Source organism: Octodon degus, unplaced genomic scaffold (genome assembly GCF_000260255.1).
Source record: "Octodon degus isolate 3935 unplaced genomic scaffold, OctDeg1.0 scaffold00220, whole genome shotgun sequence".
NCBI classification, from domain to species: Eukaryota; Metazoa; Chordata; class Mammalia; order Rodentia; family Octodontidae; genus Octodon; species Octodon degus.
The window spans coordinates 2184591-2210772 of record NW_004524796.1 but is presented as its reverse complement, the minus strand read 5'-3'; the positions used below and the strand labels follow the sequence as shown (position 1 = coordinate 2210772).

The window sequence follows — 26182 nt, the reverse complement described above, 5'->3', positions numbered from 1 at the left end:
TGAAAACCTCACTATAAGCACATGAGGGTTTTATTCATTAATACCATAATTTGGTGGTGAAACCTTCTATATGAGAATCAGGAGATTTGGGTGATTGTTGTAGTCTCAGCCTCTGGCAAATGCTATAACCTTAGTTTTTGTGCTTCATCTTTTTAAAATCTGGAAAGTAGTAAGCACAGCATTGTGGGAATTTAATCAATAGAAATGATGATTTTTAATAAAAGGATTGGAAACTTTGATAGGCCTGGTATAATTGTCATTTATGGTTTCAATACTTTTAAAAAATTATTGAAGCTAACTACTATATTTGGGTATTTTAAAGTGTTGACATGTCAACAAAGAACTCAGTACTTATGAAATAGCTTTAAAGGGAAATCAAATGAACTCTGAGGATTACTCAGCAAAAATGCTATTCTCTAACTTAAGACCAGTTATCAAATGTGTGTGTGTCTCTGTGTGTGTGTGCACACTTATTCTTTATAAGCTGCATTTTGAAAATAGCTTTCCTTCCATATTTCAGGTGCAACCTCCCTCCAACCACAGGAAATATTAGCCAAGATGTTGGCAGTAAAACAAATCTTGTAACTGTGAATCCCAGTATCATCACACTAAAGTAAGTGTATCCTGGTTATGTAACCATCCAAGAACAGTTTTTAATTGCTTAACGCGCTTCTTAGTCTAAGTGTTAACATCATGGCTGAGGGTGATTTGCAATACAGCTGGAACAGCTCTTGGGAAGAATCACAGAATGCATTTGAAAGTGCTGACATTCTGTAAAGGTTGTGCTTCACCAGAGGTATGACTCAGTTACGCTACCAGTGTCGTAATCAGATGAGAACTTGTTTGTCTCCTCATCTTTTTAGCAGTACTGAAGTTAGTTTTTTCTGTTTGCTTTTTGGAGTTTTCACTCTACTCTTTGGACTGCATAGCTCTTTCTAGATAAAACTTGGTCTGTTTAGAAATTTTGGAGAGCTTGGTAAAATGAAATTTTCATTTTGGATAATTTGCTACTCCAAAGCAATTTCTGTGTTTTGTTTCTGCAGTGTAACTACTTCATAATGTTAACTGGTTCATAAAAATCGCCAGCATAGTTTTGCTCCACTGTTCTCATCAGAAATGACTGGTGATTGTTATTAATAGAGTATGCCCTTCCAAAGACTTCTAGAATGTCTTGAGATAAAAGAAAAGATTGTACCTGCCTTTTGGAAAAGCTGGCTTTCTAAATACAATACAATTATGTTAACAGGCAAGCTCACTTAAGTAATATTTAAATCATAAGTATCATGAAAATACATATACAGAGGACATTTTTGGTATAATAGATATTTCTATCTATATTTGCATATGGAGACTTTAGGTTTTTCAAAGTAAACTTCTATTTTATAACTAAATATGTATACTAAGTGCATAAGTCAGAGGTACACAGCTCAATGAATTTTTTAAAATGTAGATGTACATGTGCTGTGCTTGGAAAATATTGGTTATAAATTTGAAAGATGTTGAAACATCAAAAAGTAACTTTCAAATACCATGGGGTTGAAGTGTAAAATAATTGAAAGTCTAGGTATTTCAAGAGAGATGAAGAGCTCTTCCTTGATATATACACATGATGTTTGAATGATTTTTCTGAGTGTATGGCTTTTCTTTTATACACAGAATATAAATAAATGACTTAGTTTTTTGACCAGAAGCAAATTTAGCCTGATGGGACCAAATCTGTTCCATTGGTTGTTATTACTGTGGTTATTATGATTTTTTAAAATTTGGCAGATACGGGAACTTAAAGGAGAAGAAAGCAGAATTTCTGGAAGACATTGCCTCCTACGGAGATGCCTTCCTTCTCCTGCCTGCATTTTCCTTCCGAGCCAACACTGGTGCCTCTTTTAAAGTGTACTACACACTCAAGGAGTCTAAGGCAAGACAGAAAGTTCTCTTTTTCCATCCCAAGTACCTGAAACATCTTGCCCTCTTCTGGAAAACTAAGGGGGTGACTGCATACCGCTTGTCCACCGGCTTGATGATCACAAGCATTGCTGTGGAGCTGTGTGAAAACGTGAAGCTCTATGGCTTTTGGCCCTTCTCCAAAACTGTAGAGGACACACCAGTCAGCCATCACTACTATGACAACAGGCTACCTAAACGTGGTTTCCATCAGATGCCCAAAGAATACAGCCAGATCCTCCAACTTCACGTGAAAGGAATCCTCAAACTACAGTTTAGCAAATGTGAAAGAGCGTAAGCAAAGATTCTTACCATGAGAATGGTCTTCCCATGATGCAGTAGGTGAGCAGTGTTGCCAAACGAAAAGGAGGTGGTGAAGGAGAATGATAGCAACTGCTTCAAAACTTGGTTTTACCAAAGCTCTCTCACTAACTTTACAGCCTTCTTGTGTCAACCAGTTGTTCTAATCTTCATTTTCCTCTTTTGTAAAATGAGGATCATAATACTGACTCACAGGAGAAAAAAGAATAATTTATGAAATGTCCTGGCATAGCATTTGGTGTGAGGTAGGGATTCAATAAATGCTTCCTTCTTAATATTAAAAACAGCCATTTCCACCCTCACTAGAAAGTAAAAGGTGTATTATTTTGGCAACTCTTCCTCAAAAGAGCGGAATCGCCATATTAATTGCATTTCTTTCTCTCACAGCCTTCACTCTATTAATATCCTTCCCATTTTTCTTTCATCTCAAAGAATGACTGCAAGAAAATTGTACTGTTAAACAAGAAATCTTTGATTATTCAGGAATGAAAATCTTCTCTTTGTATGGCAGTGTCCCTCCTTCTTCTGATTAAATTTACTTGCAATGTTAGCTTCACTGATGGGTTGGGTGGGTTTTTGCCATTTCTTTTCTTCTATTATCTACATTTTAAACCACTTTTTATAATTTGGTATGAACTTTTTCTTTCATTCTTGTGCCATTTTCTCTCCCACTGACAGAATGCACTTCAAGGACATGAATAGTTAAAATACCCAGGCTTTTTTACTTGCTGTCTTGTCTGTAGGATCACTCCTCCAATCTAATTTAAAAAATATTGAACAGCTACTTTGTGCCAGACCCTGCACTAAGCCCAGTGAGAGGGCTATCAAGACCACTTCTAGCAAAAAGAAATATACGCACATCATTAGTGATATGGTATAGCAAGTGTTATGATGATAACAATTATGAAAAACAGTGCTAGAAAGATCATAGACAGGGATAACTAATCTCTTTCACTCTGTTTCAATGTATCTGTTTCAGGGAAAAAGGTAATTTTAGAATTAAAACTGGAAAATGAGGGCTTCTTTCCAACTGAAAATGATTCTAGGTAGATGGAATATGATAGGGGGCAAAAAACTGTTCCTTTGGTTCTGATTTATCAGAATGAGGATATTTGAAAGGAGGTCATGGTTTTTGTCCCCAAATTGTCACTGGAGAGCATGCACTGTGTAAGAGGATAGTGGCTAAGGCTCACATCTGCAAAATAGTGACAATTCAGACCTCACCTTATTTTTTTAATTTATAAGTTTGGTACAAGGTCTCACTGTGCAGCTCAGACTCATAGTGATCCTCCTGTCTCAGCCTCCGCAGCCCTGGAATTACAGGCATACACCACCACATCTGGTTTTGAGGGGGACATGGCATATGGTAGCAGGAATTGAGGCCAGGTCCTTGTACTTGCCAGGCGGGTGCTTAGACTGCTAAACTATCTCCCTGACCGAGCCCTGACCAATTTAATAGAAGGCTTAAGGATGAGAACCCTCAGAAACTTAATTCACCCTAGGAAAGATCCATGTTTATATGAAAAATAAAACTAACAGTTTAGACACCAGTATAAAATAAAACTGGAGTAAATATTAAATATTAGAATTTGTACGATTCCCTTACGTTATGACGAAACTTACCCATATGCTACCCTTGTATCTGCTGAGTGACTGATTTGACTTACATATATAATCATGTGTATGCTTCTCTGCTTATCATTCCACCTCTGTAGGAAGACTGGAAATCAGAGTTAGCAGGTCAACATGTCAAAATAATTACAATTCTTAAATTAATTATCTGAGTCAGAGTATTGTCTTACCAAACATCCACTTGTAAGAACACTGTGCCATAAATTCCTCATTTTATAAAATACACCTTTACTTTGTATTTGCCATATGTCATGTGATTTTTGAGTTTATATTTCATTTGTTCTTTATGGCAGGTGGGACTTACTAGCTTTATAAATTGGTTAAAAGTTCATATATGAATATATTCCAAAAGGAAAATGCTTTTTGTTACATAAAGTCTAATTTATTTATTATCTTTTTATAGGGAATGGGTGGCTTTTTTCTGTTACTTCTAATGGATTTAATTAGCTTTAAGCAATATGTTGGCAGCACTGGTAGTGTTTCAGTTGTGCTACTAGCAATGGATTCTTAAAAATGGATGAGAGCACCCTAGTATTTTAGAATAAGTTAACTAATTTTTTGAAAATGTCAGTGGCAAGTGAAGCAAATTATTTCTTTTTGATATTGGAAATATATGATTGAAGCATAAAAGTAATCAAATATACTGAAATAAATCATCAGATGTGCAAGGTGGAGGCTCTACATGTTACTTTAATAAAGACAGTGATTGATTAAAACATTGAAAGGCTATTTATGTTATTCCATATAAGCTATTTTAACTTAGGAAACTTTTTTAAAATCTCTAAACATATTCAAAATAATATAAAATCAAGACATATAATGATACCCATGTCCAAATAAAAGTTTAGTAGAAAAAAGAGTATTTGTGGAGGTTATTTTTTTCAAGAAAATTACATACGTGCATCTGGGGTTTCTTATTTTACTTCGCATTACCGTCTTAAAAGCATGGTCACAATTTTAGTATTCAATTTACACTAACCAAAACTCATTGGTCCAAAACAAACAATTGAACAAACAAATACCTAGAGATTTCTTAAGCATGTCACAGTCAGACTTAGTGGCAATTAATGTACAAATCTATAAGGGCAAGTTGATAGCCTTTCACTTTGTTTCGATCTCAGTGAAAACTTGTATGATTCACCATTACAAAACAAAAATCCCCGTGACTTGAATTTTACAGTTCACACAGCTGATGTGCCACAGTGTCTAAATTCATGTTCTATAGTATTTTGTCAAATGTGCACTCTTTACATTTCTCCCAAATGGTTCTGTAGTTGTTGATTCACTACAGATTGAGGTTATCCGCTGTTATTTGAGGCTCTTCTATGCTTCTGTTCATAGAGTCCTGTGCTGTAAACATGTAAAGGGAGTGGGCAGCACACATACCTCATCCACATCATAATATTTCCTTCCTGGTACAGCAGGACCTTCCACTTGTTCCACTATGTGTGCCAAAATGTCCTTTTGTTCCAAAACATAACATGACTTAAAACTTTCCAAAATGTGATAGAGCATGAATTTTCACAGTGTAGCAAATCTGCTGTGTAAATTGTGAAGCATAAGTCACAGGTCCTTTTGCTCTCCAAAGGCACATTATTGCAAGTTTTCTAGCAAAATCAAAACACAAAGAAAAACTGTGAACTCTTGCTTGGAGATTTGGAGACTATCCACTAGTAAGTCTGACTGTAACTCTCTCAAGAATGTATAAAATAAACGTTCTTAAATGCTGTTAGATGGATTAAATTTAATCTTTTGCTCCTACAGGTTCAAGTACACCAATGGGCACTGAACAGGGGAAGTCTGGGCTGGGAGCAGACCTTTAGCTATGACTCTAGATCATAACGCTGCACACCATCAGCTCCTAAGGGAAATACAGCCACACTTGCTTCTGTTTTCTACTTGGTGTTTGGCATCAGTGGACAATGTAACTGAATACCAAGTTTCCAAAATAGTTTTCAGCCAAATACACAGGAAACAAGAAATAGTCATTTAAGTTCATAGGTCATTTAAGAACATATTCGGTTTTGTCCCTGAAAAGGACTCCATGGACAATTGCATAAAGTTAATTTTTGCATAGTGCAACAAACCTTAAAAACATTTGGGTTATTTTCCTCTGAGCAAAACACAAAAAACACTAGACCATGAGTTTCATAAAAGATTCCCTCTGCATGTAAATTCCAACCTGGTAAATATGTAGGCTCTCATCCAGGTAGTCAAGGACATTTTTTTGGATAACTTTCTGTGTACAGAGTACTGACCTAAGCTCTAAATCAGACCCATTACTGCCTAGAATTTTCCTTGCCTACAGAATATTTACCAGTTAAATATTATATCATGTCAAGTACTGAAATAATTCCATGAATTTCAAGAAGCTTTTGGGAAAATTGAAAAACTTTGCAGACAACAAAGTTTTGTTATCTCCTAACAACCCAAACAGGTATGGTTTGGTGTAATGTTGTGATGACATGCAAATCATTTCATATATGCAGCATTACATAGGAACACATACAATGCTATTGAACACTGAAGGCCCTATAGGAATTTAGTTGATACAGTTGGTGCACTTGGCCCAATAAGAGGAAGTGTGTGTGTAAGATTTCCTCTCTGCACATGACTTCAGAAGGCTGACAACACAGTGACTGGTTTGGCCATTCTTTTCCTGAGAGTCTCGTGACTCTGGAGCATCACTTCCAGATATTGAGCCTTCTTTTTATAAGAAAAGGTGAGTGATGTAAGACAAAGATGCTCAATTTGCATACTGGACGAGGGACCAATTGTTCAGCAGATGGTCTGGGAATGTTGGCCTAGAAGTATAAATTATGTTAAAAATAAGTAAATATATTTTATGACATGTAAAATGTTGGGCACCCACATGCATTAAAGATAGATGAAAATGTAAAAGCATAAAATGGGCACTAATGGAAGAAAAAGTAGGGGAATTGCATCTGAAATTGAAGTGAGAAGCTGAGCTTCTTAAACATGATGCAAGATGCTAGGGTTTTATTGCTCAGTGGTACAGTGTCTGCCTGGCAAGTGTGAGGTCCTGACTTGATTCCTGGTGGCAAAAGAAAAAGAACGACACCAAAATAATTTCTTAAAGAATCAGACTAAGAAATGATATGACTGTATTAAAATGAAAAATTTCAGGGGCCGGGGAGATTGTTCAGTAGAATAAATGCTTCCCTGGTGAGCACAAGGGCCTGAGTTCAATCCCTGGTTTTGAAAAAAAAAAAAAAAAAAAAAATTCTGGTCGGTAAGTGACACTTGAGAATGTATAGACTGTGACAGATTTTACATGGTTTTAGAATGCAAAAAGTTAATGACATTAATATAAATGAGACCAAAAATCAACAAAAGACAGAAAAACAAAAGGAAAAGCTGAGCAGCTAATAACAAAAGGAAATGATGTTCATATTAGTAACCTGAGAAGTGCTGATTAAAGTTACATTCTGTCTCCACTGTATTGGCAAAACATTAGTAACATGATTAATTTCATGTGCTTGTGTAAGCATAAACTGACAACCCTTCTGGCAAAGAAAATCTTAAAGTATGGAGTAAAATTAATAAGTATTTGTCCTGTGGCCCAGCAGTCGCCCTTGGGGATCTGCCTGCCGGACAACCTTTGCAGGTCCACAGAGCAGTGGTTACTAAGGTACTTAGTTTATTGTTGCTGGTAACAGAATTGAACATACAGGTGTCTATCTCTAAGGCTAAGTGTGGTGACTACATACTGCAAAACCCAGTGTACCAGTTAGAAGCAATTTACAACTTGCTATCTATACAGAGAGCAAGAAAGATAGATTTTTTTAAATTTAGCATAAAACAAAATAAGAGCTATAGCACTGTATCATCTACTTATCTTAAAGCAAGTACATGAATAAATACATATATGCTGGAGGGTATGTATTAAACACAAGCCACCCACCCATTAAAGAAAAGGTAAGAGAGGTGGCTTAGGGCTACTTTAAATGTTATCATGTTTAATACTGTTAAACATTGCTATCATATTAAATATAGCAAGCCATTGAGCCACTGGGTGTATTTTTATCATCACATAATATATTTTTAGTTATATATAAATCAACAGAAACTGAAACTATGGGTAGCTTTTGTAAGGTTGGTTTATAAGAGTAGAGCTTATAAAAACTGGCTGTAAAGCCTCTTTTTCTAGTATGAAATTATCAAGTGGAAAGGACACTGTTACTTTCACCTGATTGTTCCTTCTTACTTTTCCTTGTCCGTTCGACCCTAGTTCCCAGGAAATCTCTAATCTGATTTTTTATAGACTAATATACCTTTTTACACTATAGACTGTCTACATTTTTTTAAAACGTTTATAGAATTGAAATCGTAACCGTGCATTCATTTTGGTCTTCCTCATTCACTCAGCATAATAATATTAAGATGCATTATGTTGTTTGGGTATTAATTGTTCCTCTATTTGCTCAGCAGAATTCTTTTACAGGAGTGTGTCACAATGTGTTTATCCATTCACCTCGTTATGCACATTTTACTTGTCTTTGGTTTTTTACTATTAGAAATAAAGTTATCATACCTGCTCATCTACAAGTCTTTGTGTGATCATATAATTTCCCTGGAGCAGATGCCTAGGACTGGGATGGCAGGGTCACACGGTCAGTGTAGAGCAAACATTTTTTTTTCCAAAAAGCTGCCAAAGTATTTGCCAGGGACTGTAACATTTCCTGTTGTTGTCACAAGTGTTCCCAGTTGCAGTTGCCAAAATGAAATTTCAGATTTCCTTGAGAAAATTTGTTCTACTCTATTGTTTCTTTCCTTATATCTTTTTTATTTTAAGCTTTTCAATTTTTAATTCTATCGAGTGTGTTGTTGCCTCCCTTGTACTTTTAATTTGCATTTCCCTTATGAATGACTGTATTTTCATTTGTATAGTTGACTTCATAAATCCTTAATGAATTTTTACAACATGTTACTGTATTCATTTTAATTTTACAAGTATCCAATATATTGTGTCCTAAAATATTTTTTAAAAGAGCATTTAGTGTGATAAATAGTTATCTTCTGGGTTTTCAGAGTGTGTCTATGTGTGTGTGATATCCAATAAAATATTGCTTCATTATTTTTCTATTATTTATCTTTAGGATCTCAAAGAGCTTTAAAATCCTTATCTCAGCTATTATAGCATGTCCTTTGGAGGCTATTCCCATTAATCTCATCTGATATGGAAATACAAGTAATCAAAAAAATAATAACTATTAAAGATTTTCTTAAGTTAATTGTTTGCAAGGTTAATAGTGAATTCCAGTGTGTGGTGGCAACTGCCACCCCAAATTTGGTATTACAAATTTGGTATTATTAAAAGCTTGTTTGTCCCAAACACTGTATGCAAGGCTTTCTGTGTATTACAATAATTAAATCTATCCATTTCATTTTCACAAGGAGAGTAGAAGATTTTCAGATAAAAATATCAGAATGCCCACCAAACAGGACTCAAACTCTTTAGAAACCTTGGAACACAGACTAAAAGTGCAGAGACAGAGCACCTCCACAGCTGCTTGTGGTCCTGGCTTCAGTCCCTGTGAGCCCTCTGCCTAGCTGGCTTCTGCCTGGGGACCTGGTCCTTAAACTGACTGCTGCACGATGCAGCGATGCAGATCTTGAATGTGTTCACCTGCACAAGTCTAGAGAAGGTGAGAGCGGCACTTTAGGACTGTCGCAGAAGAAGGAAGAGAACTCTGCTCAGAGCTCTAGCATACCTGTCCTTGTTTGTTCCTTCCTGAAGTTGGCTATGTACACATTTCTGAAATAACCAGTGACACGGGGTTTACTGATGTCACTTTCACAGTTAGTCCTACCCTAGGGACACAGGATCTCTAAGGAGGGTAAATGTGCACCTGAACAAGCTCAAGGTTTTGTTGAGAAAGGTGGAAGGGAGGAATAAATATTGAATGGGAACCTAAGCATATTTGCTAAAAGTCATTTTTTCCTGTCATTCATCTCCTAACTGATAAACTTGAGTTTAAGCCCAAGTGTTTCTGACTCTTAGTTCCATGGCCCCCTGCAATGGCCTGAAGCCTCTTGTACCATCCTACTGAGAAGTAAAAAAATGACAAAAATACACTACAAGTAATGTTCAGAATTTTTCTACTAAATTATTTCCTCCACATGCCATGTATTCATTCCACAAACAATTCTTATATATAAATGCTACCTTTTCAAAATTCCTTCTCCCTCTGTATCAAATCAAAATGTAGTGGGTAAGATCTGGTATTCTTATTTGTCTTTCTTATAAGACAATGTCTGGATTGATTTTTCATCAAATGTGTGAAATGAAATGTTTACTCATGTGTGAAGTGTCAGGAATTGCTATTAAGACCTTATCTTATAGACATTCTGGGCTTACTGAGCTTTGGGTAAATGTGGTATTTTAACAACTTTGTTAAAAGAGCTCAAAGCAGATGGCTTCTGAGAATGGTAGCCTTTTACCTTCATATTCATCAATATTGTTTCTTTAAGAATCATGGGGTTCCCTCTCTACTAGTAGTACCATAATAGTTCTGTTCACAGATGAGTGATTTGTTCCCTAACAGTAAACTCCTTTGAAGAGAATGCAGCCTTCTGTTTTGTACAACGAAGTCAAAACCTTATGGAAAGTTTATTCTGAATAAAATTCCTCATTCTGGTTTGCTCACAAGGCCCGGATTCAGCCTTGCTCATTCTCAGAGTCGTCCAGTCTGAACAATGATATACGCTGAAATTACAATTCCATAAACAGGATTTAGTAGGAGTAGGCTGTATAACTTCGACAAAAGTTTAAAGTTCAGCTTTTAAAATCTCTCAACCAAAAATGTACTATTTTTCACCTAAGTTTCTACAAGTTGACAGTATATGGTCCCATGGCAATGTTAAGCTCATCAAGGGAATTGGCTGGATTTGAGCTACTTCTATCTCTGGGGGGATTTTGTGTTCTGAATGTGCAGCTCTCTAGAAAAGGCACATCTTCACAAGGCCACTGTTGAGACCTGATCCTCCTCAGAGTCACTCCACAGTGGGGTTCCTTGGAGGGCTGTGAAAGTATTTAATTTCTTTTCTTCTCCTTCACCCCACATATGACGGATACAGGAACCTGCTCCAGAGATCCTCTTCATCAGTTAGTGTTGTCAGGGCCTGCAAGGTAAAAGCAACCTATCATTCAACTATTTTAACGTATTTAACTATTGTCAGCTTGTCAACATATTTCTTGTTAGAATTAAAATTCGAACATTAAGTTTGCTAGAGAAATTATAACACGTGTAAGGATTAAATAACATTGATCTTAATTAGTAACATGAGTATCAACCTACACAAGGGGAGGTGCCAATATTTATTTTTCCCTCTTAAGAAAGTATTTCTCCCTGTTTGGTGACACAATGATAGCAATGAATGGCTTCATGGCCTGCACAGGACAAGACAGTTATTAACATTTTGGCTCTCTCTAGGAAAACTTAAACATCATTTTCTTTCTTTTTTTTTCTTCTCATGCTTTTTGAGAGGCTACTACCAATTTGTAGTTTTTAAATCAGTGTTAGAGTTTGGTAAATGCCTAATGTGTTCAGTTTCAGTTTATGAATATCTTGGTGTGTATATTTTTTTATTATTAAGCGTTTTCCACGGTAGCTCATTTTACAGTGTGTACATTTACAAAATTGACTAGCACATCATTTAATAATGATAATATAACTGTAATCTGTACCATGTCAATAATCACCTGCTCTTACTTGAATATAAGTAGAAAATGACTTTTAAGACATTACTATTAATAACTTAAATTGTTTTATTGTCTTCCTTGAGGTTATAACCAGTATTTGATTCTTACTTCACAGATTAGGGAATCCGCACTCCAAAAAACCAAGTAACTTGAACCAAATTATATGGATGATAAATGGAAGCCTAGAGAAATCACATTTTTGGAACATGTTTTGGAAATAGTTACAGAAAATGTGCAAGATTACTATAATAAATCCCCTCTATACCCTTTCACAGCAGGTACTCAGTTGATCTGAGGGTGAATTAGTGAGATTATGGTTCTGTGCCCTACATCAGCAAATATTCTTTTATTTTATTTTTTGGCCAGCTCAACCCACCCTGGGGGCGGGGTTGGCATGGCATGTTGTGCCAGGGATCAAACCGTGGTCCCCGCGTGTTTGCCTAAGCTTGCCTAAGCAGGCGTTTTAGACCACTGAGCTATCTCACTGGCCCAGCGAATATTCTTTAAGAACTCTCTCTGGGTGCAACAAGTAATACAATTCAGGAGACAAACTTCCTTCTTAACCAACACATGGGATCATCTCCTCAACTAGGCAAGCAATAATGATTCTATTTATGTATATAATCAACAAGTCAATCATTCATTATTTTGGGGACGATTTTTCTATTGTTTTTGGTATATGTTGGCAGCCCCCTGGGATGTATGTTCCCAAGATACATCCCTTTCTCCTCCAGGACGTATGTTGGAACCAGTCATCCCTGGCCTTTATAATTTGCTGGTCCCGCCACACACTACTAGCTTTTTGTGGGTGGTCAGTATTACTCAGCACCATTACAAGGTGAGACTGAATCACACCAAGCCCCTGCATTGTTCCTCCATGGGTAGCAAATTTAATTCAAGTTCCTCAGGAGATACACAGTAAGTATACATGTGTAATATTGAACATGTGGAGGCTGGATGTGTCAATCTCTGAGACACGTGAGCTTGCACAGCCCCTTGTTGCAGTGATCAGTAGTGCAAAGTGGCACTTCTGGAATCAACTGTAGCATCGGTGCCTCCTAAGACGCTTCATGTAAGGCAGACTCCCAAGGAGATAATGAACTCGATTTCCATTTTTACTTTGCACAGAGCTATAATCTGAAAGCTTTAAAATGTCAGATTTTTATTTTTGTAGGGTGCTAGGGATCAAACTGAGGCCTTCATGCATGCTAGGCAAGTGCTCTACCATGAAACTGATTCCCTAGCCCCAAAGCTGTCATGTTCTTTGACGTTTCTAATATGTCTCAGATCCACCATATTGTAAGCCGAAGTTCCTCCCCTGGTAATGGTGCTGGTAAGGCAGCAAGCCAAGTCTCCAAGAAACCTGAGCAGGCAGGTTTCCTTTCCTCACTTTTGAAACCCCTTCATCCCCCAAATCTCAAAGTAGTAGAAACTGTTCTGTCCCAGAAAAAAATATAAAGGGTATTTTAGAAGCAGACAGCATGTTCAATACCCCACTACTGTAAAAATATTTTATTACATTTATATTAATATAAGATGCATGATATATTTTAGCCAAATAATCATACAGTTCCATTGGAAGATTTCATGATAAGGAAGTTATAAAAATCTGCTTTGTCTGTCAGATAATGTCTTCCTCTATTGCATTGCAGCTTGACTTTTGAAACGTGTGGAGATTTTGTTTCTGAAATATGACTGACAGAAAACCAATTTTTTTTTAGAAAACCAATTTTTAAATCTAGCATCTGCTTTTATGTGAAACCTAATGTTTCCTTTCTTAATTCTTTACAGTTAGTGAAATACCTATTGTGCGCTACTTGCTAGATTTACCAGCAAGGAAAGACCTTAAGACCCTCGGGTTCCCAGGAAGGAACTAACGTGTAAAGAATTCCGGTGTGTGCACTTCAGGATGTAGTAGCAGAGATATGCCCTGAGCTCTGTGACAGCTCAGCAGGGATCCTCCAACTGTAACTGGCACTGGTGGGCAAATGAAGGTCTACCATCCACTTGAAGGCAGGTGCCCAGGAGTAAGGACAGACTTGCCAAATTTGGTATCATTACTTTAATAGTTAATACCAGTATGGGTGTGGTTGCTATTTAAAACATTAGTTTAATCCTACTTCCCATCTCTATTGTAAAAGTGGTTTTAATCCTACCTCCTCAAAGAAAGCCATCTCAGTTACGTTTTTTTTGTGTTGTTTTGTTTTTCTGTATTTAGGACAGGGTCCACAAGGTCTTGCTATGTACATTAGACTCTAGTGAGTCTCCTGTTTTCAGCCTCCCAAGTGCTAGGATTGCAGGTGCACTTCACCACGCCCAGTCTCCATCACAGCCTCAGCACTCGGGGGGCAGGGCTAGCACAGCACACCAGGGATGAACCCCAGTTGGCCACTGCGCTCTGCCTAAGCAGGAGCTTTGGTCCACTGGGCTATCAGCCTGGCCCTGACTCTGTTATATTTTACTTGGATTTTTTTTCTTTTTTGTGACCTTGTTTCCTCATTTGCAATGTTAGAATAACAATAATCAGGGTCATTAGGTGCAATAGTGGAGGCTGAGCATACTGTATAGCTAGGAAGTACCCCGTAGCGCGCACACACACGCACACACACACACACACACACACACACACACTCATGCCCACATACACACATACACACATACACCTACATATGCACATGCACATAGGTGCACACACACAGGAGGAAGCCCTGTAGTTGAGCAGGCAGGCATGCATAATGCCTTCCCGTAATGCTGTGGAGAAGCTTGAATGATCCATGTAAACGGGAAGCTGTAGCAGTAGGTGCAGAAGCTCTCAACATGTGCAGCCATTGCATTATGTCACAAGCATTATTTTATGACCTTTAAAATGTAAAATAGAGAGGTATTAGTGAGAAAATCCTAAAATCTGTCAGTATGCCAATGGAGCTTTGAGTGAAACATGGCCGATGTCACATACTTAAGGAGACTTTTCTGCTCTTAAATTTATGCTGCACTTAAGGCTGCATTGTACAGTGGCATGTCTATTTCTTTTCAGACATAAAATAGTTGTCTTCCACTTTTCATTTCTGATAGAGGAATTTTTAGTAGTTACCCTGAATTTTTTCCTGCCTTGTTTTTGTCCTAGTAAGATTTTAGAAGCTTATACTTGAGTAATTTTTCATAAGAAATTAATGAAACCAGGGATGTTGCTCAGCAGCGCAGACCCTGCCTGGTAAGCACAAGTCTATGAGTTAAATTCCCAGTGCCAAGAAACTCCCCCCAGAATAAAAATAAATTAGTGGTATCTGGTTTCAAAGATATATTGGAATAGTGAGATTATTTAATAGATTAATACTTGAGACAGGCAAAATTTATGAGTTTGTGCTTACTTTAAGAGGATGAATCATATATCATTAAAGGATTTTAGTAACTCTACTTGTGCCTAATCATCAGCAAAACTACAAAGCTATATTGTTTCATCACTGAGCATTTCCTTAGTACTCTGTACCTAATATTGATACTGTAATGTATTTTATAATTATGAAGACAGATCTGATATATTTTTGTGCTTTCACTGTGTTAAGATGTGTACACTTTAACACAGACTGTTTTTTCTAATGAGATTTTCCAGGTATTTAATTTAATTAACTATGACTGGGTGGCTTTGCTCTTATTCCCATGTATATCTCAGCAGACGGGACAGGTGCCACAATCACTATATGAAGAGATTATCAGCAAAACTTTAAAAATTATATTTAAAAGTTAAATAGATTACAAATAATAAGTATGTGGTTTTTGAGTCAGGGAAGCTAGTCTTCCCAACAAACCCCCAGATGAAGAATGAGTCAAACAATACATATTTCCTTCTATTACTGTAAAGTCAATAACAGATATTCCTGACTGGTGAGCAGCTCCCCCCCAGCAGCAATCCTGGGACACTCTTTCAATCTTAGCATTCCACTGTCTTCAATATGTGATTTCTAAATGTGCTTATTCATGCCCATTCATCGTAAGGAGACTGTGCATGGGAATGCAGGGTTGAGTGGGGTTTATTTTTGATAAAAGATTTTTCTTATTAGTACATATTCACAGCACATAAGGCTTACATTCACTGTATAGAATTAGTACATGTACAGGTATTTTCCCCTTCCCTCTATCCCCTTTTATTTTTCTAGCACCAAATCCATTAATTTATTTTATAAGACCTTATAAAGTTATCATATATACAGATTAACAATTATGCAATGTATCTAAAAGGGAACCTTGACTTAGTACAGTTGTCTTACATGAATTGAGTGATTTTATGGGTCAGAGCTGCGTGATGTCCAGCATTTCTCCAGGTGTGACACTGGCAGAGCCACCACCCATTTGCATCCTGTAGGTGATGCAAATGTCCCTAAGCCTAAGAAGAAAAGACATTTGAGTGAGCAGCTAGAAGTATCTAGAACTCAGCTGTCTTTTTGATGTATTTTATCTACACACAGAAAATTCTCTCTTCAATGATAAGACCAAAACATTTTCTTGAGATTGTTCCTGTCTAGACATCATGATTTTAAAGTATTAAGTGTTGCTGCTAACCACTTAGTTTCAGTTGAAACCTTCACAATTCATAAATACAATTCCCAGATCATTTAGTAATTGCATTAATGAAAAAACAATATAACGAAATCTAATGTAATCTTCATTAGATGTATTTAATTGCTCTCCTTATAATCTGAATCAATGAGATGAAAACACATTATATACACATGTACACAATATATACATAATAATATGAAAATACACACTTATATACATCCAAAGAAGACTCTCTGGCCAAATAGTAGTTTCTCTGATAAAGACAGGCTACTAAAACTTTATATCTATGTTTCTAGGCAATTATGTTAGCATAAGTTATAATAATTATATTTTTACTAATGTCCGTTGGTAACTAGTTTACTTTAAAACCTTTCTCTGGGGTCGGGGAAATGGCTTGGTAGAATAAGCACTTGCCTGGCAAGCACAAGGGCCTGAGTTCAAAACCCCGGTTCCACCAAAAAAAAAAAAAACAAAAAACAAAAACAAAAAAAACCTTTCTCAATTTTTTTTATTACAAGGATATTTCTAATTTATTTGCAGAAAAAAAATGACATCATAATTGCCATTTATCCAGGATACTTGCTAGCATTTTACGTATGTCACTTAACTTTCACACAGGCCCTCATACCTAGATCCTATCATTTTTGTAATGGGAATAGGTGTTTTACTTCCTATTAACAGAATGTTCGCTTTAAAATAACTTGCACACAAGAAACAGAAATGCATTAAAAATTACTGTCTCATTCAAGAGCTACTTGACTTCACTGTGAGTTAAGCCAAGAAAAAGAAAACCATCAGATGCCAAGAGAGCTTTAGCCATGTTGGCTCTTTAGGAAGTACATTGACCTTCTTCCTGTATCTGCCAGCTGCTTTCTTTTCCATTTACATCAGATTTTGTCTGCTTTTCCTTGTGTATGCCACCCCCTCATTCTCTGGCTCTAGTACAAACAGAGATTCAGTAGCTGAAACATCATCTAAATTATAGCTTCTCAGGAGAAGAAACCAGATGGCCTATGCTTAGGCCAAGCATCCACTCCTATGGTTGTCATAGGACAAAATATGATTGCCAGATTAGTCACTATCATCAAGATATTGGATAACCTAATGTCCCCCAATAGATAAATGAATACGGGAACACACACACACACACACACACACACACACACTCTTCCACACACAGTGGACTGTGATACAGCCTCTAAGAAAGGAAACCCCGCTGTTCAAGACAAGAATGAACCTGGGGGAACATTGGGCTAAGTGAAATAGAAATAGGCACAAAACGATAAACACTGTACAATACCATTTATATGTAGAATGCAAGAGAGTAACATTCTTGAAAGTGAAGAGTAGAATGGTAGTGTCCTGGGCTGGACTTGGGACAGGAGTAGGAAAATGGGGACATAGTAATAAAGGAAGTGAAGAAAAATAAGATCTGGAGATCTAATGTACGACACAAGGATTGTGAACAATAATCATGTTCTATAGCCTTGATATTTGTGAAAAGAGTTTGTCTCTCCTCACTACACGTGCATAAACAACATAAAATAATGACTGCAGGCGATGTTCATTAGCTCCGTGATGGTGCTCATTTCACAATATCTGCACATAGCAGAACATTATATTGTACATCTTAAATTTATGTAAATTTATTTGTCCATTAATATATTCTGTTTGTGTCAATACAACTGATGGAAAAACATGCCTGCCGACACCCCGGAACACGCTGTCTTCACAGAAGGGATCCTATTTAGGCCTAGAAGACACCATAAAGCAATGCTCTGCAACCACCATTTTTAAAATAAGGGAACTGTGACGCTGAGGATGTATTAGTTTAGGCAAAGCTACTAACAAGATGGGGAGGTAATGGAATTTCAACTTGCTGATCGGCTTACAGTAGAGTGTTAATAAGCAGCTCTTCAAATCATTGCCTTCACTCGCTGGGATCAGATGTGTATAAAGCCTGAATTATCACCGCATCTTTACCTAGGTTAGAGATTTTAATAAATTTTCAGTTAGCTGCTCTCCTTTCGGATTTCCCCAGCCCTAATAAACACTGAGGAAACGTGATGTTTAAAAAGCTTTGTATACATTTATTTTCCTACTAAATCCAATAGATATCCTAGAAATTAAATAAAAGTTAAAATATCAAAGCCTTTGTTAAGCAGAAATGTGAAATCCATTGAATAGATAATGCAGCTCCTAGGGGGATGATGCTCACAGGTGGCTATTGATTGCAGTGGGAATTGCTGCAACTCGCCTCAATGACCAGAGAGAAGGAACCTACTTTAAAGCAGCTGGCTTCCAAGTTGTGACACCTCCAGTCTGCATGAAGAAGTGGAGATGAATGCCTGGCAAAATGTTTGCTGTCATCAGGAAACAAAGGTTTCATGATTCTAGGAAGAAAATGTAATAAAAGCAATAGCAGGTGAAGGATTCTCTTTAGAAATGGGTAAGCTTTTCATCTTACCAGGAGGGGAGATCCCACTCTGCAGTGCTTGAACCTGTCTAGATGGGAACAGCCTATCACATAAAATCAGCACGAATTCATACATTCAATGGCTTTTTGATGTGGATTTACTATCCTGTAGGGCCCTCTAGGGACTGAACTGCAATCTCCAGAACTCGTTTCAATCAGACCCTAGAACCAGGGTTGAAACCATAACGCGCAGGCCAGGCAAGCTTCAGCTTAATCTTCCTGCTAAGAGATTTTCCTGAATGTATTATTTGACTTTCTGTACTTGGTACAAAACTAATATTTGAGGGGTGAAGGGAGAGAACACCATCATATTTTCTTAAAGGATTACTATTTCATAGCTGAGAGTAGCTATCACGGGAGAACATCTCATAATCATCACTATCTCTTAATAACTTGTTCTGTCAAGAAATCAGATTTGTGCTTCTCCTGAAATGAAGGATTATTGGAATTGAAGGTGCTAAAATGGCAATTTGATGTAAGCTTCTATTTTCTGCGGCTTAAAAGAGGCATTGTCCAGCAAAATCCATGCTGCCAGCAGCTGTGTACATAGGTATTTGCTTTTACAGGTGAGGACCAGCTGTCCTTTCTATGCACAGAATGCTACACACCAGTTGCAAACTCTGTAGAATCAAACAAAGGACAGATTTCAGTTGCAGGACTCACGGGGGTTAAGCCAGCCTCACCACATTGTTGAGTAATGATTATCTTCCACTTCTGACTCCAGAGGCTCCTGAGGATGCTTTGGGGTTTCTCACGGTTTCATAATTTTCTTCTGTTTCCTAGAAAAATGCAATTGTTACTGCCCTCCCTCAGGGACATCTTTTACCCCTCAAAATATATATAACAGAGAAGATTCTTTGACTCACTTGTTCAGTATTCAGCTTGTAAAGCCAACTTTAGGTCAAGTGATCTTTATTGTAGACAATCTAAAAAATTCTTGCCTTTATCTAGTAATATTACTTTATCTAGTAATAGTAGTGTTAAGTAAACATTTCACCAGCATGAGTAATAATGACACCATATTGTACAAAGAAGAACTATAATCTCTTACTCTTTGATTGTTTTCATGAGTCCTTCAGGATGGTCACTCTTAATCAATAACCCCTAAAAGTAATTTCATATTTTTTATCTAAAAGTAAAAGAAAAAAACTATATACCCTAACGATACTGACCACATATTATAAAAAGGAATGGTTGAGAAGGAAGTACATGTGGACTTCTCCAAATTATTTATTGTCTAATTTTTTAAAGCTGGAACTGTTCCTTAAGAACTTCACGGGCTGGTGAGATGGCTCAGTGGTCTAAAGCACCTACTTAGAACAAACTTAGCAAAGCCCAGGGACCACGGTTCAATCCCCCAGCACCACATGCCAGCCAGCCCCGCCTCCTGGTGGGCTGAGCTGGCCACACACACACACACACACAATAAATAAATAAACTTTAAAAAAAATTTAAAAAAAAAAGAACTTCACATAGTGCCTCGTGTATCCCCTCTGTGTGCAACTTGGGCCAATGCCTGGTGCATGGTAGAGCCTTGCTAAATGCATGCTGTTGAAGAAACATGCACATCATGGCAGACAGAAAACTGAGCTCAGATCTGGTCTACCTCGGGCCCTTGCCAAGGAAGGCAGAGTAGTTAGGAAGCAAGTGAATGCTCTGGCTCATGAGTAAACGCCAGCAAACAGTCTGTAGGATCAGTGAATGTTGCATTCAAAGGTGTTAAGGATGGATCAGTAGCTGAGGAAGTGCCTGATTTCAGATCACAAGGCTGTGTGCACTAGAAAAAATACTGTTAATGGAAATCAGTTTTTTTTTAGAAATCAACTTTTGATGATTTGTTTTGGGTGGCAAATCTCTAGGTTCCTCCACACTTATCACAGCTTGGCACATTTCCAAGAACAAGACAGTATGGCTCCCGCCTCAAGAACCAGACAAACTACCTAGCAAAGTAAGATGTGTAACAGGTCATCTAAGAAAACCTGGAAGTAACACATGGCATATGATAAAGTGTGACATCTGTGGTATGAAAAACAGAACTTCCTGCTGACCTACGCCCTGGGAGCATTTGACTGTGAGGCATGAAGATAGCTAAGGAGCTCGAGACCCACTGCAGAAACCTCCCCGTAGTCATGCCTTCCTGGGCTGCTCCAGAGTGCAGCTGTTCCTGGTCAGTGCAGGATGCTAACAAGAGCCTTTGCTCTTGGTTTCCTATGGGGATGGAGAGCAATTTTTCAGGGCTGCCCTGGAGTCTTAGGTTCTGATCACACACAGAGTGGTTTACAGACCCTGCCCCTTCATCTTTCATGGGTGAGTGCCTTACTACATCTCTTCCAGGTCTAATTCTTTTTTTTGTGTGTGGCCAGCTCAGCCTTCCCTGGGGGCAGGGCTGGTGCAGCACATGGTGCTAGGGATCGAATCATGGTCTCTGTGCTTGTCTAAGCTTGCCTAAGCTGGCACTTTAAAGCACTGAACTATCTCACTGGTCCCATCTAATTCTATTTTGAGGTTTCTTTCTTGGACAACCTGCCCAGACACCTGAAGTGAAAGTAGCGTGAAGATTCAGAAGAGAGATGGGCTCACCCATTTGTAGAGATTAGCAAAGATGACCTGGATAAAGGAACATGTGAGTGGACTTCTCTGTGAGCTGGTTATGAGTAAAATAAAGTCTTTGGCTCATTTAAAACTGAGTATGGAATGGTTTATGATAATGGATGCTAATCCCATTCTTTGAGCCTGCCTTAGTGATGCTTCATTTATTTCAACACCAATTATAGCAAAATTCATCACTGAGATTTCATAAGAGCTCATTCCCGGCAGATACTCCAACAGCTTGTTTACATTGCTTTCCTGGCTCCTCCTATCTCTCTTCTGGAGATGAGGAAACTACGGGACTGTGAAGCAACATCAATCACCAAAGGCAGCCCAGTGACAAAGCAAAGAAAAAATTATCCCACTAACAATCTTAGCCTTGAAATACTCAACTGCCAGGCTGAGATTTATGTTTAGGGGAAGACAAATCGTTAGTGTCTACAACTTCACTGCTACATCAATTTTCCTAAAACGTTTACTTGTTCAGAACGATAGTGGCTTTTTAACTCCTGGAGAAGGCCCTAGGACGACTAGTATTTCAGAGCCTCCCCTCATCTGAAAACAGGTCAGGATGTTGGGAATTACGTGGTTCTGTAAGATCTGAAACGTGTGTGTCAGATCCTTTCATGCCTATTGGCATGTGGAAGACTCTGAAAGTTCCAGAGTAAAAAGAGGCATCAAGTTCATTTATTCCAAGGTTTCCCAAACGTACTAATAACTATCTCATAGAATTAATCATCTTTGAGAAATTCTGATTTAGAGAAAGTAAAATTTACTGTATGTCTTATATAATATATGTATATTCACATCTATTCACAAACACAATATATACATATATATATATATATATATATATATATATATATCCTATTGTTTGACAAAATTTTGCTTTATTCCAATAAGAAAATAGCATGCATAAATTAAAATATTACTTAAAAATGTAAGAAAAAATTTTAAACTCTAATATCCCATTGTTCCACACCAGTGATCCCCAAATTTTTAAGCATGAGGCACTGGTCTCATGGAAGACAACAGCTTGATCTTTTGGGATGAGTGATTTTGTATTTCATTTCTGTTATTATTACAGTGTGTGTCACTTCCATTATTATTTCATTAGTTCTCATAAGTGAGCGTGCAGCCTAAATTACTCACATGTGCAGCTCATGGGGTTGGGGGGAGCTTCTCCTCCTGTTAAAAGTTAGTGCCCTGGCTGCTCTGGGGTAAAGCCCAGGCAATAATGTGAGCTGGCCCTGTGCACTGCTCACTTCCTGCTGTACAGCCTGGTTTCTAACAGGCAAAAGACCAGTACCAGGCCCAGATCTTGGGGACCTCTGCCCTCCCATGTATTCTGAAGACACACCAAAGTTCCTGCCACTTGAAAATGTTAAGTCTTAAGCAACCATCAAGTTTGGGGTGATCATTATTACAACACAATTAAATCTAACATTTAGAAATCAGTTCTACTATTTGAAAGACTTATCCAAATGCATCATCTTTTTAATGTGACTCATTTGTTAGAAATATCTTTTACCCTATGATTTGCTTAAACTTTAAAATAAATTGTAGTTTAAAGGATTATAAATCCATTTTAAAATCCAAGTACACACATCCGTGTTGGTTGCTATGCAGAGAATGTTATTGTGTACAGTTTCATGTAACCTGTGCTACATGCCCAGCTGTATTTTTTATTAAACCATGTCAAGAGACACACCTTTCAGATGTTTATCTTCACACATATAGAAAGCAATATGCAAATACTGTACATATTATTCCACCTTGACCTCTCTCTCCTCTTCCTTCCCCCACTCTCCTCTCCATTTCCTTTTCAAACATAGTGTTGCACTCATGCTTGTCCACTGCCAGCTGTGTTCCTAATGCAACAGGCCATGTAGCTGTATACCTTTATGGACTTTTCTGCAGGTTTAATACCAAAATTTGCTCAAGAAACTTAACTCTACATGCCTGGCTTCTAAGCCATGCACGTGCTGAAGCAAAGCTGGTCTTCATGATTGACCTTTCTCTGGCTCTGAGGAGTCGAGCTTGGAACTGTTGGAATATTGTGCTTGATCAGAGCATTTTTGCATGACTGGGCCTTTGGAACACATGGTAGTAGCTGAATTAGTTAGCCATGCTGTGTGACTGAGGGGAAGGCCTGCTTTCACCTGAGTTGCTGAACTCAGTCATGTAATCATTCAGTGCCTACCTCACCAACCCCTAATGACAGCCCAGGACCCTGATGCTCCTGTGAGCTACCCTGGTTGGTAATACCTTGCATGAATGTCTCACACCATTGCTGGAGTCTGACAAGTTCTTCTGGAGAATCATCAAGTCTGAGTGTGGTCCTGAGGATCCACACAGGTTTCAAGAGTACAGTCTCCCATTGGCCATAATTCTCCCCGTGACCCAGAGGTTCCAGAATGGAGTGATCTTCCTTCCTTTGCCTTCTCTACAGTTTATGGATTTGTTTTTATTTTTCCCTCCTATGCAAAATACATTTCAAAGAAAACTTTCTATTTTCTAAACATGCTTTTATTTTTTATTTAATCTTATTTGCTTTCTAAATTAATCTTCATTAGTAAATGTTAATGAATATAGTCATCATGAGAAGTGAATACATATTCACACCACACCTTAATTTTTACTTCCCTTTCTGTCCCCTCCCCTTCCCTTTCTCTATCCCCAAGTCCTCTTTCCATCTACAGCAGATCTATCTCCATGCTTCCTATATTTGATCTTTTATTTTGCTCTTTTGGTTAGTTATGTTTTGGGTTTCTCATCTAAGAGACAACATCAATATTTAACCTCCTGAGTCTGGTTTATTTCCCTTAGCATTATGGTCTCAAGGTAGATCCATTTTCCTACAAAAGACTTAAGTATATCCTTCTTTATGGCAGAGCAGTACACCATATGTGTATATATCTCATGTCCTTTATCTATTTATCTGTTGATGAGTATATCAGTTGCTTCCAAAATTTAGCTATTATGACTTAGGTGTCATAAACATAGGTATATGATGTGCATCACTTTAATTACTTGGGGAAGATACCTAGAAGGAGAAGAGCTGGATTGAATGAAATGTTTATCTTTAGGTTTTTAGTAATTTTATTGGATTATGATCAGAAAATGTGATTTCTCAAAATCTGACTTTTGAATTGTTATTTTTTTCTTTGTATGTGTCTTCATAACTGAATACTATTTTCTCATTATTGTATGAAAACAAGATACAATTGCAACACATTTCAGATATTATATTTCTGTACTGCTCACCCCTATATATCCAAAAGAAAAATTCAGAATGCTTTTAATTTTACAGAACTCTTTGCATGCCCTCCAGTCCTTGGTTTTGCTGAATTTATAACTTCTGGTGCAAGGCTATTACTGACATTTCCTTCTCTGTGTGTGGACAGAAGCAGCTCCGTGCAGAATGTGGCTGAGATACATCAGGGGCAGCTTGACTCGCTTTGATAACTGTTGGGAAGAGAACTAGTAAAACACTCTCAGAAAGACAGGAGAACAAGCACATTGCAGTGAATTCATTATCACGGGGCCAGGAAGTTCACTTTCTGAGTGGTAGGTTATTTATCACAGAGCTGATGAGTTAATTTACCACTGAAGTGAAGAAAATCAATTTCATATAACAAACAATTCAAAGTGTTATCGTGAAGCCATTGTGTTTACAAGCCTGGTTGGCAAATACTTGTATTTCTCAGGAAGTCTTGCTTTTTCTCATGCTTATAAAACTTAAGGACACTGTCTTTAACTGAGTGAATCTCAAAGATCATTGACCTTTCTAGCTAATTTTCAGCACTGTTTTTTTTCTTCTCAACTGTTTTCAGTGCTCGCATCAGTTAGCCTTTCCATTGCTAAGACACAATACTAATAGCCACAATTTAAAGGAAGATTTTAATTTACGTTACTGTTTCAGGGCACTTGGTCCGTGATCAGCAGGTTCCAATACAGAAATATTATGCCTGGTGGAGGGACATGATGGAGCAAAGATGCTGAGTTTATAGGGCCAGGAAGGCAGAGCGGGGGACAGAGCCAGAGAAGAAAGAGGAGGGACAAAACTTGGACCCCTAGACCATGCCTTCACAACCCATCTGAATACACACAGACATGTGCTCCACCAACCCCTGATTGGCTCCCAAGTCAGTCAAGGAGACCACAAGCAACTTCACCAACAGGGTGCTCTAGCTCCTAGTATTTCATCCTTCTCTTTCTAATCTCAATAAGAAAGGTAACATCAACACAGCCCCGAAGATGTTTGTCACCAATATTAGTTTCTTCTCGAGGTTTCTCATCACATACTGTTCTAATTTAGACTTCTGCAATAAGTCAGCAAAATTAAATCTTTCGCATCTTCATATTCTAGCATTCTTTATTTAGAGCTAATAAAAAATGTCAGTGCTCATTACTGATCGTTGCCGTTATTTTCCTTTTTTCGTCTTTCTCTAACTTCTGATGTCCATTCAGGACACTTTGCTGTTTGGCTTAAAGCTTTTTTCTTGAATATTATCCTTGAATGAGGTGCATGAATTATTCAGTTTTGGAATACTTACTGAATATTTATGAAAATTCTTAATTTTGCTGATGTGAGAATGATAGATGGATGTGTTGTTTGGATTTTTATTTATAGATGTCTATCATCTTTCATGTTCATTCTATAAATAAACATACTAGCCTGACATGTATATGTGAATTAGATTTACTGTCTAGCATGTGGTAAAAATGTTTTTTTTTAAGAATTCACTAATTATGCATAGTTTGTATGATATATATTATAAGATATGCATAGTGTTGTATCTCAGTCACTTTCCACAACTTTAATGAAAAGAGATTTTGACTCACAGATTCTAGAGGATTCACTCCATAGTCAGCTGGCTCCAAGGCAGGCAGGGCAAGGTGGAAAAGTCTGTGTAGAGGACAGCTGCCCCCATATT

At 37.5% G+C, this 26182-nt stretch overlaps 1 protein-coding gene across 1 annotated transcript in view; it reads left to right on the top strand.

Moving 5' to 3' along the window:
• St8sia6 (ST8 alpha-N-acetyl-neuraminide alpha-2,8-sialyltransferase 6) overlaps positions 1-3545 on the top strand; it is a 133639-nt gene extending 130094 nt beyond the window's left edge. The window contains exons 7-8 of the mRNA XM_004645205.3: positions 521-613; positions 1771-3545. Of these exons, the coding sequence (XP_004645262.1) occupies positions 521-613; positions 1771-2239 (562 nt within the window). The 3' untranslated portion in view covers positions 2240-3545. The remainder of the gene's footprint in view (positions 1-520; positions 614-1770) is intronic.
• Positions 3546-26182: the final 22637 nt, after the last annotated feature.